The sequence below is a fragment of the Agelaius tricolor genome, unplaced genomic scaffold (genome assembly GCF_023055355.1).
Source record: "Agelaius tricolor isolate 1412-34295 unplaced genomic scaffold, bAgeTri1.0.p SCAF_36, whole genome shotgun sequence".
Taxonomy (NCBI): domain Eukaryota; kingdom Metazoa; phylum Chordata; class Aves; order Passeriformes; family Icteridae; genus Agelaius; species Agelaius tricolor.
In genome coordinates, this window is record NW_027269296.1 from 2,733,473 (window position 1) to 2,751,054 (window position 17,582).

The 17,582-nt window shown below is 61.4% G+C and overlaps 3 protein-coding genes across 3 annotated transcripts; 2 read left to right on the forward strand and 1 right to left on the reverse strand.

Annotated features, from left to right (window-relative positions):
• Positions 1-4,434: 4,434 nt before the first annotated feature.
• Positions 4,435-5,220, forward strand: GJB3 (gap junction protein beta 3). Its single transcript, XM_071453082.1, has one exon. The coding sequence runs from the start codon at positions 4,435-4,437 to the stop codon at positions 5,218-5,220; it is 786 nt and encodes a 261-aa protein (XP_071309183.1).
• Positions 5,221-7,336: 2,116 nt separating this feature from the next.
• Positions 7,337-10,397, forward strand: GJA4 (gap junction protein alpha 4). Its single transcript, XM_071453213.1, has 2 exons — positions 7,337-7,467; positions 8,283-10,397. The coding sequence occupies exon 2, from the start codon at positions 8,303-8,305 to the stop codon at positions 9,332-9,334; it is 1,032 nt and encodes a 343-aa protein (XP_071309314.1). The 5' UTR covers positions 7,337-7,467; positions 8,283-8,302; the 3' UTR covers positions 9,335-10,397.
• Positions 10,398-16,161: 5,764 nt separating this feature from the next.
• Positions 16,162-17,258, reverse strand: SMIM12 (small integral membrane protein 12). Its single transcript, XM_071453141.1, has 2 exons — positions 16,628-17,258; positions 16,162-16,490 (listed from the first exon to the last, which is right to left on the reverse strand). The coding sequence occupies exon 1, from the start codon at positions 17,055-17,057 to the stop codon at positions 16,779-16,781; it is 279 nt and encodes a 92-aa protein (XP_071309242.1). The 5' UTR covers positions 17,058-17,258; the 3' UTR covers positions 16,162-16,490; positions 16,628-16,778.
• Positions 17,259-17,582: the final 324 nt, after the last annotated feature.

Below are 17,582 nucleotides of genomic sequence, written 5' to 3' on the forward strand. Positions count from 1 at the left end.
TCTTTTGATATTGGTGCCAAAAATGGGGGTCTGGGTACTGGGATATCTCCTGGAATGCAGAGGCAGGACCAGAGTCAGCAAACCAGAGGGTGTGTCACAATAAAAGCTGAATATTTCCCAGATTTTGTGTCCTCACACAGGAAATTCCCTGTATGTGCTTGTAGAGTCCCAGAAGACCTCTGAAACCTTGGGGTGAGGGGATTTTAAAGAAACTCACCACTGACTGCAGCCCAGGCAGGGATGTGGAGGGGATTGCATGCACAGGTCAGGGTAAATTGGCCTCCCCAGCTTGGGCTTGTTTCTGCCCTGGCCAAAACCTGCCTGTTTGCTGGGAATTGAGGAGAATCTCTCTGATTTATGTCCAGCCCTGGCTGCCAGCTCCCAGGCCCCCATGACTCCTCTGCCCCTGTTCTTGGGGGAGTCTCATCCCTGGGGATGTGGCCCTGCAGGGGGACAGCTGTTGGCAGGCACAGTCCTGCCATGCTCCATTTAAGACCCTTCTAAAAAGGGTTTTATGTTTGAGCTTTTCCTGCTGGCTTGGCATCCAGCTCCACAGTTTGGGCTTTTTCTTCATGGAGGAGTCAAGGTTGGGCCTCCCTAAGTCCCTGGGTGTTCACATCTGGCCCTGAGGCCTCTCAGCTGTCACCCTGCTGTGTTGGAGCAGGGTGGCCCCAGGGTGACAGGTCCTGGGCATAGCCCTTAAGCTCCCAAGTGCTGAGATCTGCAGAACCACGCTGGCACCTCGTCCCTGCACCCACACTGGCAGAGGGATGGCAGCGGGGGCGCAGGGATGTGCCCCTTGATGGATTTATGGGTTCACCCAAACAGCCAGCTCAGCATTTCCAGCACTGCAAAGCATGGGCTGTTTCAGCTCCCCACCCAACTGCCTGAGGGTGATCTTCTGCCCATGCCAAATGCGCCTGAACTCTCTCACCGTGACCACAGGGCCGCTCCAGAAATTCCAAAACTGCAGGCAAGAGGCTGCCCAGGGGGATCCGGCCCCTCTCTCCACCTGGCCCTTACAGGGTTTGCCCGTGGGGCAGGGAGCAGCTGCCTCTGCGAGGAATCAGAGCTGCCAGCGCTTCTGGCAACTTCCCCCTCCCCAGGCTTTTCCACCTCACAGCCCACAGCCCCCAGATTCCTGCTGAGCTCCTGCCACACCGGCTCTCTGCATCAACATAGCTCAAATTCCTGATCCGGGCAGCTCCGAGGTGAAGGAAAGTTCCAGAGCCTCTGCGTGGCTCTCAGATGAGATTGGGGTGCCTGTGGCTGTCCCTTCCTCCAGGCTCACCCCATCCTGCACCCCCAGGCTGCCACCTGGCTTTGCTTTGAGTCTCCTAAACTCCCAATCCATTGTCCCCAGCCTGGCAAACCCTCACTGGCTTTATTTGCCCTCCTGGAGACAAAAAAGCCTCGGGGCAAGTGGCTCCTTGTCTGCCAGGAGAGCAGGGAGCAAATCCCTGCAGGCACCAAGCAGCCCGGGGCTCCTCAAACGTGTCCGTGTCCCCATGGGAGGGGTGGCCCTGGCCAGGTGCCCAGGTGGCTCCAGCACGGCTGATCGGCCCCAGGGTGTGCCGGAGGATTCCAGGGAAGCCTCGGGGCACTCTAGAAACCAGGTGAGCACATTCCTGGGCACAGGCATCTACCCATGGGATATCCGGTGGGATGGGGCTGACTCAGCCTCCTGGAAGCCCCCGGGTGCTCTGGGGAGAGGCACAGAGGGACATCACATCCCCCTTAGGGACACCTCGCAGGTGCCACGGGGGTGCGGCACGAGGCAGCAGCAGAGCAGGGTCCGGCTGCACGGGGACCCTGGTGCCACCCTGCTCGATGGGAAAGGTCCCACCTGGCCACACCGGCCCCGCCAGGGCGGTGCCTGCGAGTTCCTGTAGGTTGGAGATACCGATGAGCTGTTGCAAAACTATTACTAAGGCAAAATCATTTCAAAAGTGGGTTGCAATTGCGTAATCTGGGACGCTCAGCCCTGCTTGCTGGCGGGCCCACAGCTGGGGGACACTGCGGGGTCTCTGGCCCTGCTGCCAGTCTGCAGTGCCCTGCAGGGATGGGACATCACCTGGAAGGAGTTTCCTGTGGAGGAATGCGTCTGTGCCGATCTCCCTGCGGGATCTGACCTGCCTTTTGTTGTTGGAGCCGAGCGTGTGTGTGCATGTGCAGCCAGAGCCTCTCCGGAGCTGTTTGCCAGACTCACCCAGTTACTGGGAACCAAACCAACCACCCTTCCCCTCCCCTGCACACTCAAACCCTGCGTGTGCAGGAGGGCTCAGGCTGGGAAGGAGCTTCCTCCATCTGATCCAGACCTTCCTCTGGCTCTCCCACCTGGACAGGTACCTGCTGGGGCACAGGGCGCTCTGGGGCTGCCAGGGCGGAGGGGGGACAGCCCTGCAGGGTAACAGGTGGGAGCTGTTCTAAGGTGTAACGGGGTGGTGCTGTGGCTGTGGGGTCGGAAGTGGGGATCCCAACATCACACAGTGCCACATCAAGACCCCACAGGCCGTGCCAGGGGCGATGAAGGGGGATGGCACGGCGTGGCACCCCAAGGAGCAGCAACGGCCACCCCATGGCCACCTCTGTCCCACTCCCAAAAGGGGCAGAGAGACCCCTGGAGAAAAGTGTTTCTGCTGAGTTCGCAGCCCAGGTGGGAGCAGGGCGCTGCCGGGTCCAACGCCCTGCGCCCACACGGGGCAGTGACGCAGTGGGTTGGCATCCCGGGGGCTGGCAAAGGTGCCAGGCTCTGCGGGAGGCAAACGGGCACTGCCGGCACAGCTGAGCACTCCTGAGAGCTGCCCCTGCTCTGCCTGGCTGCCATCCAGCAGCGGGCAGCCCGTGGGGGCTCACGGAGTGCTGCACATACCCGCTGCCACGGGGACTGGCACAGAGCTTGGCACGGAGATCACAGCCCCTTCCTGCCCCGCTGCGGGCCCATGAGTGGAGCCAGCGCTGGGCTGAACTGGGCACTGGGCACACAGGTGCTGGGCAGGTGGGTTATGGGCAGGTGGGTGCTGGGTTGGTCTCGCTGGCACCAGGGTTGGGGTTGTGGGTGAAGTAGCAGGCTGGCACTGGGGGCTGTAGAGTCTCCAGGTTCCATCTCCGCCAGCTTTTGGGGGAAAACAGCAGCTTCCCTCTCCCAGTTTTAAATCCAAGGGTTGGGTGGGAACGCGGTGATTGCTCCCCACCCTGACTCCCAGCCAAGGGTTTGCTAGGGAGGAAGATCTGGTTCCAGACAGGGTGGTGAGCGAAGGTGTGTGGGCATGGGCAGAGGCACAGCCCTGGCACTTGGCACATGGGACCCCAGGGACCCCAGCCTGGGGCCACTCAGCCCAGCCACCCTTCCTGGTGCGTCCCTGGGCCAGAAGTGTGGGAGCACAGCCACAGGTTCGGGGTTTGCTGTGGGGTGGCCCTGGCCAAGGACAGGGTCCCAGAGTGTTCCATGGGCTCCAGGCAGTGCTCCAGGTTCTGTTCCACCCCACAGCCCTGGGACACCGCAGTGCAGTGGATGAGAGGACCCTGATCTCCACTCTGCCATCGTGCCCTGGCTATGCCCCGTGCTGGACACTCCCCACCCCACAGCCCCCGGTGAGCGGGGAAGGAGCCTGAGCCTCCTCCAGGTACGTCTTGGAAGGCACTGGGTGGGCAAGAGGCAGCAGCAATTCCTTAAAAGTGGGAGACACCCAGTGTTCTGTGAATCCCTTTGCCAGGGCAGACACCTTCACAGCCCAGAGGGTTGTAAAAACCACCTGGGTTTGTAAATCCAGGTGCAGTAAAGCTCCGGGTCAGGCTTAGCATGTCTCCCTCCTCACACAGGGCAGCCCCAGGCTGAGCTGCAGAGCCGGTTTGGCCATCGGCACCTCCGGCATTGCTGCCGGAGCAGGAGCAGAGCGCTGGCCAGGGTGACACACACGGACTGTGACACACACGGACTGTGACACACACGGACTCTCACTTTCTGCAGGCCCACTGTCACCTCTGTTTGGGCTGCCTCAGGTATCACCTGTGAGACAGAAAACAGGTCCCTGGCACGTGCCAGCACACCAGCTGGGACAGGAGCAGCCATTTCCCCTTTGGCTGGTGATCCTGGCCTGCTCCAGCAGATCGTGCTGCCACTTTGCACCAGCACACACAATCAGGCACAGGGCTGGTGGCAGGGACTTGGCCGGGTGGCTCATTCCTGACAGCAAAGGCTCTGTCAGAAGGAAGTGCAGAGCGATTGAGTCACCTCTGTCACCAGGAGTGTGAGGATGGGCTTTACTGTCTGCAGGGGTGAAGAGCCCCCATCCTAGATGAGTGTAATGTGGCAGGGGAGAGGGTTCAGAGGTCAGTGAGAGTTAGTGCAGCAAGAGATGTGCAGCCCCAGTGGTGCCTCCATTGCTCCTTCTGCCTCTCCAGGTTGGGTGACTCCGGTCTCCATCAGCTGCCATGGATTGGAAAACGCTGCAGGGGCTGCTCAGCGGGGTCAACAAGTACTCCACAGCCTTCAGCCGCATCTGGCTCTCCATGGTCTTTGTCTTCCGTGTGCTGGTCTACGTGGTGGCGGCCGAGAAGGTCTGGGGTGATGAGCAGAAGGACTTTGACTGCAACACGCGGCAGCCGGGCTGCACCAACGTGTGCTATGACCACTTCTTCCCCGTCTCCCACATCCGCCTCTGGGCCCTGCAGCTCATCTTTGTCACTTGTCCTTCCCTCCTGGTCATCATGCACGTGGCCTACCGGGAGGACCGCGAGAGGAAGAACCGGGAGAAGAACGGAGAGAATTGCCCCAAGCTCTACAGCAACACGGGCAAGAAGCACGGCGGGCTGTGGTGGACCTACCTGTTCAGCCTCTTCTTCAAGCTCATCATAGAGATCCTGTTCCTCTACCTCCTCCACAAGATGTGGGACAGCTTCGATTTGCCACGGCTGGTCAAGTGCACCAACGTGGATCCCTGTCCCAACACCGTGGACTGCTACATCGCTCGGCCAACCGAGAAAAGGGTCTTCACCTATTTCATGGTTGGAGCCTCCTCCATCTGCATCATCCTCACCGTCTGTGAGATCTTCTACCTCATCTTCAAGCGAGTTGTCCAGAGGACAAGGAAGTGGAGGAAATCCACCAAGCGCTCCGTCAGCTACAGCAAGGCCTCCACCTGCCACTGCCACGTCAAGTCAGAGGAGAAGGACAGCAAGTCCCAGCCTAGGTGTGTGGCAGCCCTGACTGCTCTCTGAGGGGTGCTGGGAAGGGTGGTGGGGGAAGAAGTGTCCTGGTATGTGCCAGGGATGGTTGGCACCACGGGTCACCACCAGACTCTTCAACCAGGACCTCAGTGGCTGTAAGGGGAGGGGGACACATCCATGGGAGCTCTCCTGCTTGGGACCACGGGCACATCCCCGGCTGTCCCAGTGGTGTGGACACGCTCGGTGGCAGGTGGGTGCTGGCTGCCTGTGGCCATGACTGAGGGTGTCTGTTCTTCCCACAGAGGAGAAGAGCTGTGACCTCACCCATCCCAGCTGGTTCACATTCCCCTCAACTTGGCTTTTCCAGCCTGGCAAATCCCTGAACCCTCAAGAGTCGACCTGTGTGAAAACTGACTAAACCCAACAAAGTAATGTCCCTGGAGAGAGACCCACGGGTGCCTGAGCAGACACAGGTAAGGCAAGGGCAGCCCTGGAGCTCTGCAGGTGGCAGTGCCACAAGCATGGACATCACAGCAGCACGCAGATCCTCCCTGTGTCCAGAGCTTCTCTTGGGTCCTGCAGCTCTGCTGTTCCCATGCTGGGTGTGAGTGCCCCCAGCTGGTGCCCAGCCAGGGCTGGTGTCACCCAGTGCATGCCAGTCCTCCCAGCTCACCGTGAAGAGCTGTGACTCATGCACTGCTTTCTTTTGTACCAAGAAACCAAAGGAATTCTGGGCTCCGTGGCCAGAGCTCTCTTCATGCACCCAAAGTAATGACAGAGGACCAGGGCTCCAGTTTGTTGGCAACTGTTCTGCTGGCCCAGTTTGCCCAGTTTGCTATTTCTCCCCCTTGGCTCACACAAGCACCAAGCCGTGTCTTGCCCAAAAGCCTTTGCTGGCTCTGCTGCTTCTCTTGGTGCCTCTGTGTCCCCCCTCACCTCAGATGCACATCACACCTGGCACAAGCTACGGATCCAAAAATTCAATAAATGTCGTGTTTGGAGACACCAAAATCTGCTCTGCATGCTGGAAATTGGGGGACTGGTGAGGGCAGAAGACATGGATTTGCAGAGGTTCCTCAGGAGCGTGCAGCCAGGTCCTTCTCATCTGTCTGAGCTGGGCATTGGTCGAGCCCACAGCCGAGCTCACGTCCGCCCGTTCCGCCTCTCCCAGCTTGTCACGCGTCGTTAAACTTTAATTCAGCAGAACCTCACGCTGGCCCCCAAGGAAATCAAGGAGGGATGAGCATCAATTATTTACTAAACCTTGATAAATATTACAATAAATAGAAATGATTTCCATTTAATCTCTCCTTAAGCAGCACTAGCAGAGGGTCGGCTGTTCCCAGCCCCGCTCGGCTCGCTCGCGTTTCACAGCCGCACCGGGGTGTGCTGAGAGCCCCGACAGCAAAACTCTGTCTGGAACCTGCGCGGGACTTCCCGGCCGGGCTCGGGTGGGGTTCATCCCGAGAATCGACGGGATACGGGATCACAGCTGGGCTCTGGTGGGGCTCAGCCCGGGAGCCTGCGGGATACGGGATGGGGCCAGGAACGGTGCAGTTCATCCCGGGAACCGGCGGGATGCGGGACTCCGGTGGGGCTGGGCTCCGGTGGGGCTCAGCCCGGGAGCCTGCGGGATACGGGATCACAGCCGGGCTCCGGTTGGGTTCATGCCGGGCTCCGGTGGGGTTCATCCCGAGAACCGGCGGGACGCGGGATCACAACTGAGCTCCGGTGGGGCTCAGCCCGGGATCCTGCGGGATACGGGATGGGAGCCAGGCACGGTGCGGTTCATCCCGGGAACCGGCGGGATGCGGGACGACAGCCGGGCTCCGGTGGGGCTCCAGCACCACCCAGCGCCCGCCGCGCCGCACGGACCCTCGGGGGCAAACCACGAGCGCCATAGCCGCGGTCCGGGCGGGGCGGGCAAGGACGGAACATCCCCGGGACACCGGCGGGGAACGGACGGAGCATCCCGGGGTCTCTGGCTCGGCGGCTTTGCCCAGTGGCGGACCCGCAGCCGTAGATGAGAGTGTGAGAGGCACCCGAGCTTCCACCGTTCCCCCCCAGCTTCGGCCCCGACGGGTCCGGCCGCCCCCGCCCCGCCCGCCGGGGCCGCCCCCTGCTCCGGGGGCCGCGGGAGGGGGCGGCCCGCACACCTGCAGCTCGGCCCCGGCCCCCAGTTTCCTGCCCACGCTCCTCCTCCGGCTTCCCCGGGCCCCGAATAAGCGGAGCCTCCCGGGCCGACCCCTCTCACTCAGCGCGGCCCGAGCCCCGCGGGACGTGCCCGGCGCGGCGGAGGTGAGTGCGGGCACCGCGGGGACACCGGGACCGCTCGGGGACACCGGGACCGCTCGGAGATACCGCGCTGGGAACAGGGCACCCCACCGCTGCCGGGGTTCCTTTAGCGGCATAGCCGGCACTTCTGTGCTAAATTAGCAGCGGTTAATGAGGAGCCGGGACTGCGGCCGCTCTGTCCCTCCCTCACAGCCGGGCTTGGCTGCCCAGAGTCCCGGGAGTGGCAGCAGGGTGGTGAGCGGTGCTGGGGATCCCCTGGCCATGGGAGGGGACTGGGGCTGGGTGTCCATCGCCCCGCAGCAAGGGAGATACTGAGGGGCTGGCCGTTCAGTTTGGGGTGAGCCCTGAATAGGCATCGGGGTGGCAGCTGTACCCCAAGGGGTTGTGCTTCCCCACTCCATCCTGCTCTCTGCTTTTTGGGAAAACCAAGGCAGCAGCAAATTCGTGAGCCCCCACGGTGCCTCCTCTCAGGTGCCCTGAGCTCCCTGGGCAGCCCCAAAGCCCCACTGTGGGTGCGAGCTGTCCCCAGAGGGGCCTCGAGAGCCACGAGGAGCTGTGGGTGCCGTTGGGAGGGGAGAATCCCTGTCTCTCCCAGCTCCCTGTTCCTGCACTGTGTAGGAGGAGCCCTCTGGGGCTCCTAAACGCTGCCTGGAACCCTCCCTCCCTCAGAAGTGGGATGTTCCTCAGAGGGTTTGCTGGGACACTCTGCAGAGCAGCTATATCCTGAAAAAGCAAGGTTTGGGTGGTCACATCTGCCCTGTGCTCCCCAGCATGGGAACAGGGCGCTGACGTGGCTGCTGTCCTCTCTCTGCTGACAGAGGCAAAGGGTTCCTAGAAGATGGGTGACTGGGAATTCCTGCAGAAACTGCTGGACCAAGTCCAGGAGCATTCAACGGTGATCGGGAAGATCTGGCTCACCGTGCTCTTCATCTTCCGCATCCTCATCCTGGGCCTGGCCGGGGAGTCCGTGTGGGGGGATGAGCAGTCGGATTTCGTGTGTAACACCAAGCAGCCGGGCTGCACCAACGTCTGCTACGACAAAGCCTTCCCCATCTCCCACATCCGCTACTGGGTGCTGCAGTTCCTCTTTGTCAGCACCCCGACCCTGATTTACCTGGGCCACGTCGTCTATCTCTCCCGCAAGGAGGAGAAGCTGAAGAAGCGGGAGAGCGACCTTCGGGCTGTGCACAGCAAGGACCCCAAGATCGAGCAGGCCCTGGCAGCCCTGGAGAAGAAGATGTCCAAGATCTACATGACAGAGAGCGGGCGGCTCAAGATCCGAGGGGCGCTGATGTGGACGTACATCACCAGCGTCATCTGCAAGAGCATCTTTGAGGCCGGTTTCCTCGTGGGCCAGTGGTACCTGTACGGCTTCTCCATGGTGCCCCGCTACGTGTGCAAGAGGGACCCCTGCCCCCATCAGGTGGACTGTTTCATCTCCCGCCCCACCGAGAAGAGCATCTTCATCATCTTCATGCTGGTGATGGGCCTGATCTCCTTAATCCTGAACCTCCTGGAGCTCTTCCACCTCTGCTGCAAGAGCCTCCTTAGCAACATCAAGAAAGTGTCAGGGCCAGCTGGACCGAGCCAGGACACCTTTGTGGATGACATGGTCTCCAGTCCCTACTCTCCCAAGCACTATCCCTTCCTGCCCATGGCCGAGAGCCACGCACCCTCCTACCAGACCTACAACAAGCTCTCCAGCGAGCAGAACTGGGCCAACTACCGCAACGAGGAGAACCTGGCCCTGGGCGGTGGCAGCAGGCCCCTGTCGGACCCCTACGCCCCCGGGGCTGCTGAAGCCTCCGCCCCGGAGGAGAAGCCGGGCAGCCGGCCCGGGAGCTCAGCCTCCAAAAAGCAATACGTGTAGTGCCGGGCTGGCCCCGGCCTGCAGGGGGACACTCCTCGGTCCCTTGTGCCTGCGAAGGTGCTGGCTGTGGGCAGGCAGCCGCCTCCTGCCCGGTTCTGTGCTGTACACATTCCCCTCCGGAGGCTCCAGAGACCTGCCCGCCCTGGGATTGGGATGGGACGCTCGGGAGCACGGCCGTGGAGCTCTCGCCGGTTTCCCCCACAGACCCTGCAAGGAAGGAAACTGCACGAAGTTCCCCGGGACAGCGTGTCCTGTGTGCCTTGCCGTGGGAAAGGGAGAAAGGCCTGGAGCCACGCCGTGGAACAGGCTGTCCCCAAGGCATGGCTGGAGGTTGCTGGCCATTGGGAGCTGCGGTTCAGCCAGACCCCAGAGCCAGGAGCGCAGCCGTGGGAAGCTGCTCGTCTGCAGCCTCCACACGGAGCAGGCTGAGCTGGGGACTGCCAGGAAAAGCTGGGCTGGGGCAGCACTGACTGACCCTGGCCACCAGCCCCATCCCGTTCCAGTGGCCCTGGCACCTGCCCAGGGTTTGCTGCAGAAGCTGCCCCCTCCCCATGGGACACGGAGGGGTTAAGCCAGCTCTGTTGTCACCAGCAGATCCCTGGGTCACTGTGGGTGACCCAGGAGTGTGAGTTCCTCCCCTCCCAGCCCTGGGCTCTTTCCCATGGGATGTGTGCCTTTAAGTTATTTTTAACCTGCTGGGCTGAGCATGGAGTTTCTGCCTTAAAGGTGCAGTTTGCAGGGACTTTGGGGAGCTGTGTCCAGCCTGGCCATGCACTTTGGAGCCCTGTGGGGTTTAGGGAGGAATCAGCCCAGCACCTGATAGTTTTGGGGTTTTTATTACTTTGCACTAGTCATCTCCTGCTGTGGGCTGAGGGGCTGGGGAGGGGGGACTGGAAGGACAATCTGTTGTCACAGGAGCTGTCACCCTGATTTCCCCAGCCCACTGATGATGTGAGAGGATTGTCCTGCTGTGACCAAGGGGCTGCAGGTCCTGTGTGACCCAGACATGAGGGTGGGGTGTGGGCACTGCCCTCAGCACTGTTTCCCTTCCCCTGGCAGATTCTGTGTTGCATCTTGTTGAATAAAGTTGGATGAATGAGAAAAAGTGAAGGAGGTGTGACTGTGCTTCCTGCAGCCTCCAGCTGCCTCTGAGAGGGCAGGTGAGGGGTTGGAGCTGAGATGGGGGAAATACTGTCCTCTGGGGTGAAGGGGAAAGTGAACACCCAGTTATGCTGTGGGTGCCACTCACCCACTGAAAGCACAACCCTCCCTGCTGTGGCCTCTTGTCCCCCTGAGGCCAGCCTTAACTCAGGGTTTTGACAGACCTGTCACATCCCAGGCTCGTGGTGGCCCAAAGCAGAGCTCAGCCCCTCTCCCTCCACTGCAGATAAACCCAGCAGAGGCCATAGAGCTGCTTGTGGCTGCATAATAGGTGGAAATGAGCCACAGATAAAGGCACACAATGTGGCTGGGGCTGTTGTTTAGTTTCCCCAGCCAAGCTAGGCCAGAGCAGAGCCTGCTCTCTGTCAAAGGCCTCTCCAGTGAGGGTGGGACAGGCTAAAAATACCCTGGAGAAAATGAAATATGGGTGATATGGGGCAGTATCATTGCCATCGGCCACTGGAGGAAATGAGGAGGGAGGCACCCAGCTATGCTGCCCTTGGGCTGGGAGCCAAGCCCACCCTTGGCTTCCTCCCTGCTGGGGATGAGGGGGGTGAAACCCCCTGGGGTGGGGTCTGGGCACATCAACAGCTCCCAGCTCTTGCCTGTGCCCTCCTGGAGGATGCTGGGGTAGATCTGCTGTGGAAGGAGCCTGCCCTGCTCCCAGTGTTGCCCAATTGGGACCTGCCAGGCCACCCCAGCACAATGGAGGGCACATCCCAGTGAAAGGGAACAGAGCAGCCATGCCATGTTTACCCACCACCGTGTCCCCGGCTCACCTCCCCTCTCCTGGACTCCTGTTTTTGTTGGCACAGAGGGAGCATCACGCTTTTCCTAGCGACCCTGCAAGGTGGAAAACAAGACAGCCGAGACCCCCCCCCCCCCCCCCCCCAATCCCCTTGCGTGGATAATGCAGTGCCCAGGCGCTGCACAAACACAGCTCCGTGTCCCACCATTGTTCCCGTGTTGTGACAAAGTGCCTCGGGGCAGCTGCAGCGACCCCCTCGCCGCCGGGACGTGCTGCCAACAACAACAGCCAGGGGCTCACCTGCGGGCCGGGCTGGGGAGGGGGCAGCAGCGGGGCTGGGGTTGGCAGCAGCCTCCCAGAAGGTGGGCGGGCAGCCCTTAGGCAAATAAAAGTTTGGAGCTGATAAGAGCCCAGGCTGAGCCCTTTGGCACAGCCCGGGGATAGACAGAGGCCAGACAGGCATTTCTCACACCTCCACACTCCCTCCTGAGTCAACAGCTCCCTCCGGTCCCTTGTGGGAACGGCACTCGCTCCCCCAACAGCCGGCCCTGGATGATGATGCTGAGCCCCACGTTGGCACAGTGAGGGGCTCCCATGGGCACCCCCAGAGTTAGGAAACACTTTGAGGCAGCTCTGCCAGTGCTGGAGGGACCACATACTCCCCAGAACCCCAATTCCTGCTGGGGATGTTGGTCTAAGGCCAGTCACAGTCCCCAGCAGCCCTGGGGCTCCTCTGCAGGGAGGTTTCTGCCCTCCTCCCAGTTGGGACCAGTCTGTGCCAGGCACCCTGCTCAGCTCTGCCATGGCCTGGGACAGAGGAGTGTCCTGCCTGAAAGGCTCTGCCTGAGGTGCTGGCCAAGCACCAAGGAGTTTATTTTTAACCTTTCCCAGCATACAGCAAACAGCAAGTGTCTAAATCTGACCCACTCAGGAAGAGCCGAGGTGGGAGCAGAATCACAGCTGAGGGGGAAGAAGGGCAGAGAGCTGGGCAGGAGGGTGCCAGGCAGGGCCACAGCATGGCCACACCTGCTCACAGGGCCCTGTCAATGCCCAGGTGTGTCCTCAGGGGGAGTGGGAGCAGTCAGGAGCATCCTCCCAGGCCAGGCACAGAGCCCTGACCCCAGCACTCTGTGCCCACGGCAGCCACCATTGGGGCAACCCCAAACCAGGAATAATCCTGCCCTTTCCAATGGTGCACAGTGAAGGAAAAGCAAACCCCACAGAGCTCCCTTCCTCCCTGGGGTTATATTTAGCCCTCCACCAGGGTCCCTCCATGCACGGGCATGGCAGACAATGCAGCCCTGTGTGAGAACTGCAGGAGGGAGGAAATGCACTCAATAGCTGCATCCTGACATTGTCACTCACCCCCGGCCGTTTCCTTGTGTGGAGGCACCAGGACTGCAGTGCCCAGCACCCTGTGCCCACCCTGGCATGGCTCCTAACCCTGCCAGCAGCTCAGGGCATCATCCTGATGCAACGTCAGGCAAGCAGAGGCTGCTGCCAGCAGAGCCAGGGGCTTTTTGTGGCATGGGAAGATCCATGTGGCCTAAAAACAAGGACCCACGGTGGTCCCGGAGTACTGAGGATCAAGCCTGAGCTGTACCTGCAGGAAGAGCCATTGATCCCCTCGTTGGGGATTGATGGGAAGAGAATGGGAAGGGAACATATTCCTCTGTAGCTGAATGGGAAGGGAACATATTCCTCTGTGGCTGAATGGGAAGGGAACATGTTCCCCTGTAGCTGTCCCCAGCTATGGCTCGAGGGAGACGTGACTTGGTGTAGAGCAGAGCTGCTCCTCTCCCACGGCACTTCAAGGCCTTTTCTGGCCACAGAAGGAGCCTCCAGGAGCAGCATGGAGGGAGCCATAGCAGGAAGCGAGACATGGAGGCTGGGAAAGACTTGGCTGCTCTCCAAAAAAGGGCAAAACCAGAGCCTGGGAAAAGCCTGGGCTGGGAGGGAGCAGAAGTCTCCAGGGGCTGTGGGACACACGCTGAGGGATGTTTTATTTGCTCTCCAGCACAGCCGGGGTGAGCACCCGCCGTGCCCTGGGGCTGTGGGGACGCCGTGCTCTGGGAAGGTCTGGGTGTCCCGGGGTCACCCCACTGGGGACAGGTCCAGGGTGTCCTGGGGCCACTGCACTGCACCAGGATGGGACACCAGAGTGTGAGTCCCTGCCAGCCCCTGCTCTCCTCACCAGCTCCCACCCTGCTCCTTTCCTCACAAAGCAGCATCACTCCAGGCCTTGCAGGAAGGGCCCAGATGGCCTTGGGACATCCCTGTCACAGACATCTTTTATGGAAAATCCTTTCCTTAGGATTTCTCCTCCTGAGAAGCTGAGAGGCCTCAGGAACAAAATGTAACCAATGGTTATCTGCTGCTGTGGGATGCAACAGGTGCATCTGGGATTGGGCTCATGTGGTTGTTTCTAATCAATGGCCAATCACAGCCCAGCTGGCTCGGACTCTCTGTCCAAGCCACAAGCCTCTGTTACCATTCTTTCTTTTTCTATTCTTAGCCAGCCTTCTGATGAAATCCTTTCTTCTATTCTTTTAGTATAGTTTTAATATAATATATATCATAAAATAATAAATCAGCCTTCTGAAACATGGAGTCAGATCCTCATCTCCTCCCTCATCCTGGGACCCCTGTGAACACGGTCACACATCCCTGTGCCAGCACAGGGTCACCTCATCCCCAGCTGGAGCATCCCTGCTCTGATCTAACCGGACATCCAGAGCAGCCATCCAGGTGTTCCGGATGGCCAGGGGGATGTCACTGTCCCCCCAGCACAGCAGCTGTCCCAGTCCCCTCAGTGAGCTGGGGCACAGCTCGCTGCCAGCATCCTGCCTGAGGAAACCAGCTCTCCTCCTCTCATGAGCTGTTCATGATGGATTCCAGGAGCAATGCAGGACCTGGGCAGGACAGAGGGTCCATGGGGAAGCCATGCCAAGAGCCCCTGGTTGTAGATGATAATGGTTGCTATCCAGCCTAGGTGGGAGATGGAAGAAAAGGCTAGGATCTTTTGGATTTGTGTTTGGTTGAGTCCCATTCATCCTCCTAGGGCTGCTGAGAGGATAGCTAGGATAGTTAGGAGCCTGGGGTACAGCCACCACAGGCTGGGCTGGGACCTGGAGTTCTTGTGGCTGCTGGATTCAACCCCTGCTCCATGGCACCATGTAGTCATGGATGCAGGGACATCCCTGAAGCTGGAAGATGCTCTCACACCAAACACTGACCTCTTGGCCAGGTGTGGGACTCCTTGCCTGGGGACAGGCTCACTGCAGGCAGGGCTTCACAGCAGCCTGGATCACAAAGCCCCTGCACCAAACCGAGCATTTGCACGCGAGTGGCTGTGAGCAGGGTTTTACCATAATGGCTTATTCAGCAAAGCTTCCTCTGGCTCTCCATGAGGGCTGCTCGCTCTAGCCCTGAGAGCTGCCCGCTCCTATTCTTGTCCCGCCGGCACTTCCCAAGCGGCACATTGTTGGGATTCAATGGGAGGAAGGGTGGGTTTACAGCACTGGAGGCTTAGGAGAAAAGGCAACGAGTCAGGGAAGCGGCTTCACCCCTGTCCCAGCGCCTGCGGGAATCCACAGACCTGCAGCAATGCCGGCGGATGGACGGGAATCCCCAGACACACGGAAAACATCTGGAAGTGCCACAGGCAGGGATGGGAGCAGGGCAGGCGCTGCCGGCCAGGTGCCATCAATGCCCAAGCTGTCACCATCAGGGCTCAGTCCTTGCCCGGGGCATCCCTCCAGCGCTGTGCTGGAGCAGCCTCCCTGACTGACACTGCATGGGGCAGGAAATGGGGCAGCGAGGCCCCCCCAAAGGCCGATTGTGCCCGGCCGGGCCTGGGAACGAGGGGATCAATGGGCTGTAAACAGCCGGGGGAGCCGCTCCGGCGCGGGGTGAACAAAGGCATTTCACAGACAGCTTCCGAGCTGGTCCCAGCTGGGAGAAGGAACAGGACCATTCCCACCACAGCACACAATAGGGAACAGCCGTCACCCCACAGCCTGGCTGGGAAAGCAGGAGACAAAGGGGAAGGGGCTACTTCAGGGGACAGTGCCAGCCTGCCGGGGGACAGCGTGGTGGGCGCTGGCGGGAGGTGGCAGCGGCACAGGGCTGGGACAGGCTCTAAATCACACCCAGGCTCCTCCTGCACCTTCTGCCGAGGCCCAGCTGCCCTCGCAGCAAAGGTCAGAGTGTTCCCGGCGGCGGTGGGCCATGAGCCCAGCCGAGGGCAGCAGTCCAGCCCAGGACAGAGCTCGGGCAGCAAACAGAGCCGGGAGCAGGGCAGTAAAGCTGTCAGCGGGGCAGGAATGGCCCCGGGGCACAGCACAGCTCGGTGTGAGTGCTGGCTGCCTGCTGACCTCGGCGCTCGCACCGGCACGGCAGATTTATCGTCCCCGGGAGGGGAAGGCCGGGCCGGGGCAGAGCCGGGGGCCTTGCTCAGGCACCACGGGAAAAAACAAGGCAGGAGGCAGCGATAACCCCGGCCCCGGCCCTGCTCAGGCAGCTCTGGCTGCGGTTTGTCCCTGCCGTGCCAGCAATGCCTGAGCCTGGAGGGGACACCGGCCAGTGCCTGCTGCCAGCCTCTCCCTGCTCAGCACCCCAGTGGGACCCCCGTCCCCTGGGACCCACCCTGTGCTGTCACAGCCCTTCTCCTCGGGGTACAGAGGTCAAACGGAAGCAGATGACGCAGCTGGGGGAGCCGGGAGGGAGGCACAGCCACAGCACAGGCTGGGAATTTGGTGCCTCCTCCTCCTTCCTGCCCACCACCCTGCTGCCAATGCCCGGCCAGGCACAGCAATGGCATCTGTCCCACTGCAGCAGCTGCTTCTTGAACATGCAGGGAGCAGAGAAATGCCCCGAGACAGGGCTGGGGCTGATGCAGGAGACACAGAGGCCCGAGAACTGACAGAAGTTTATTGTGCAGAGGGCAGAGATCTCCCCATTCCCAACACATCACCACGCTCAGAGCACCACAACGGAGCAGGACCAAGACTTTCAGCTCCCCCTGTCACCGTTCCTGGGTGGGATGATGCAGGGAGGGGGTCCCCAGAGAGCTCCATGGCTGCTGTAGCGCATTGTGGCGTGGGGCTGTGTTGGGGTTCATCAAGAGCCACAGGGGATCTGGAAGCAGGGCAGCAGTTCTTCTTGTCACTGGCAGTCAGCCTGACCCCATCCCATGGCACTCAGGTCCAAACTTCTTCTACTTTCACACCATGGAAGAAATCAAACCTGAGGAGACACAGATGGAACCAGGCCGAGAGTGTTTTGTGGTGCAGGAGCCAGGCCTGGTGAGAGCTGAGGAGTTTCAGACTCTCTCCATCTCCACACACGGCTCCCTGCCCGCTCTGCCACCGAGTTCTGGGTACCTTGAGCAAATCCATGGGGTGGCAAACCTGACCCTCCGGAGGGCCCGGCAGGGTGAGGAGCAGCAGGTGCAGGAGGGAGGCTGGTGGAAGCAGTGCAGGTGTCAGGGGATCCCCAGCTCCAGGGCACCGCCTTTGCCCAAATCACCCTTTATTAACTCTTTTCGGGCCGGTTCCTGTTGAGCACGGCCCGAGGGGCGAACTCCAGCTTGTCCTTCAGGCTCACCACCTTGGTCAGGTCCTCGCCCACGATCTCCTGCAGCTTGCGGTCCTCCCGCTGTTCCGAGATGCTCTTCTCCTCCTGGGCCGTGGCCGGGGGGTCTCCTCGCAGGAACCACTCCAGCTGGGAGCCCACCAGCCCCACCACGAAGGCCACCGGGAAGGTGACGTACGGGGCCTTGGAGCGCACGGCCGCCCACAGCACGGACCACATGCCTGCCGGCGGTTACCGGCCGGGCCCGCTCGCACCGGGCCTTCAGCAATGGCCACAGGGAATGGGGACCCGCGTGGGCCGCGCAGGGACCCCCGCCCGGGTCCGCAGGGACCCCCGCCCGGCCCCGCTCACCCGGGCCCGGCCCCGGACCCGGCCCCGGCCCCGCTCACCCGGGCCCGGCCCCGCCCGTTCCGGTCACGGCCGTGAGGGGGCGGCGGGGCGGGGCTGCCCCCTGGCGGACAGCGAGGGAACTGCAGCGCTGGAGGAGCGACAGCGGCTGGGACACGGGGGGGACACGGGGGGAGTGACAGCGGCTGGGGACACGGGGGGTGACACCGAGGGGACACGGGGGGGGGGGACACGGGAGGGACACTGAGGGGGAGTCATGGGACACGAGGGGGGGAATCATGGGCGACACAGGGGGGGATCATAGAGGACATCGAGGGGGACACGGGGGGGACATGGGGGGGATACGGGGGGGACACCGAGGTGGAATCATGAGGGACACGTGGGGGACACCGAGGG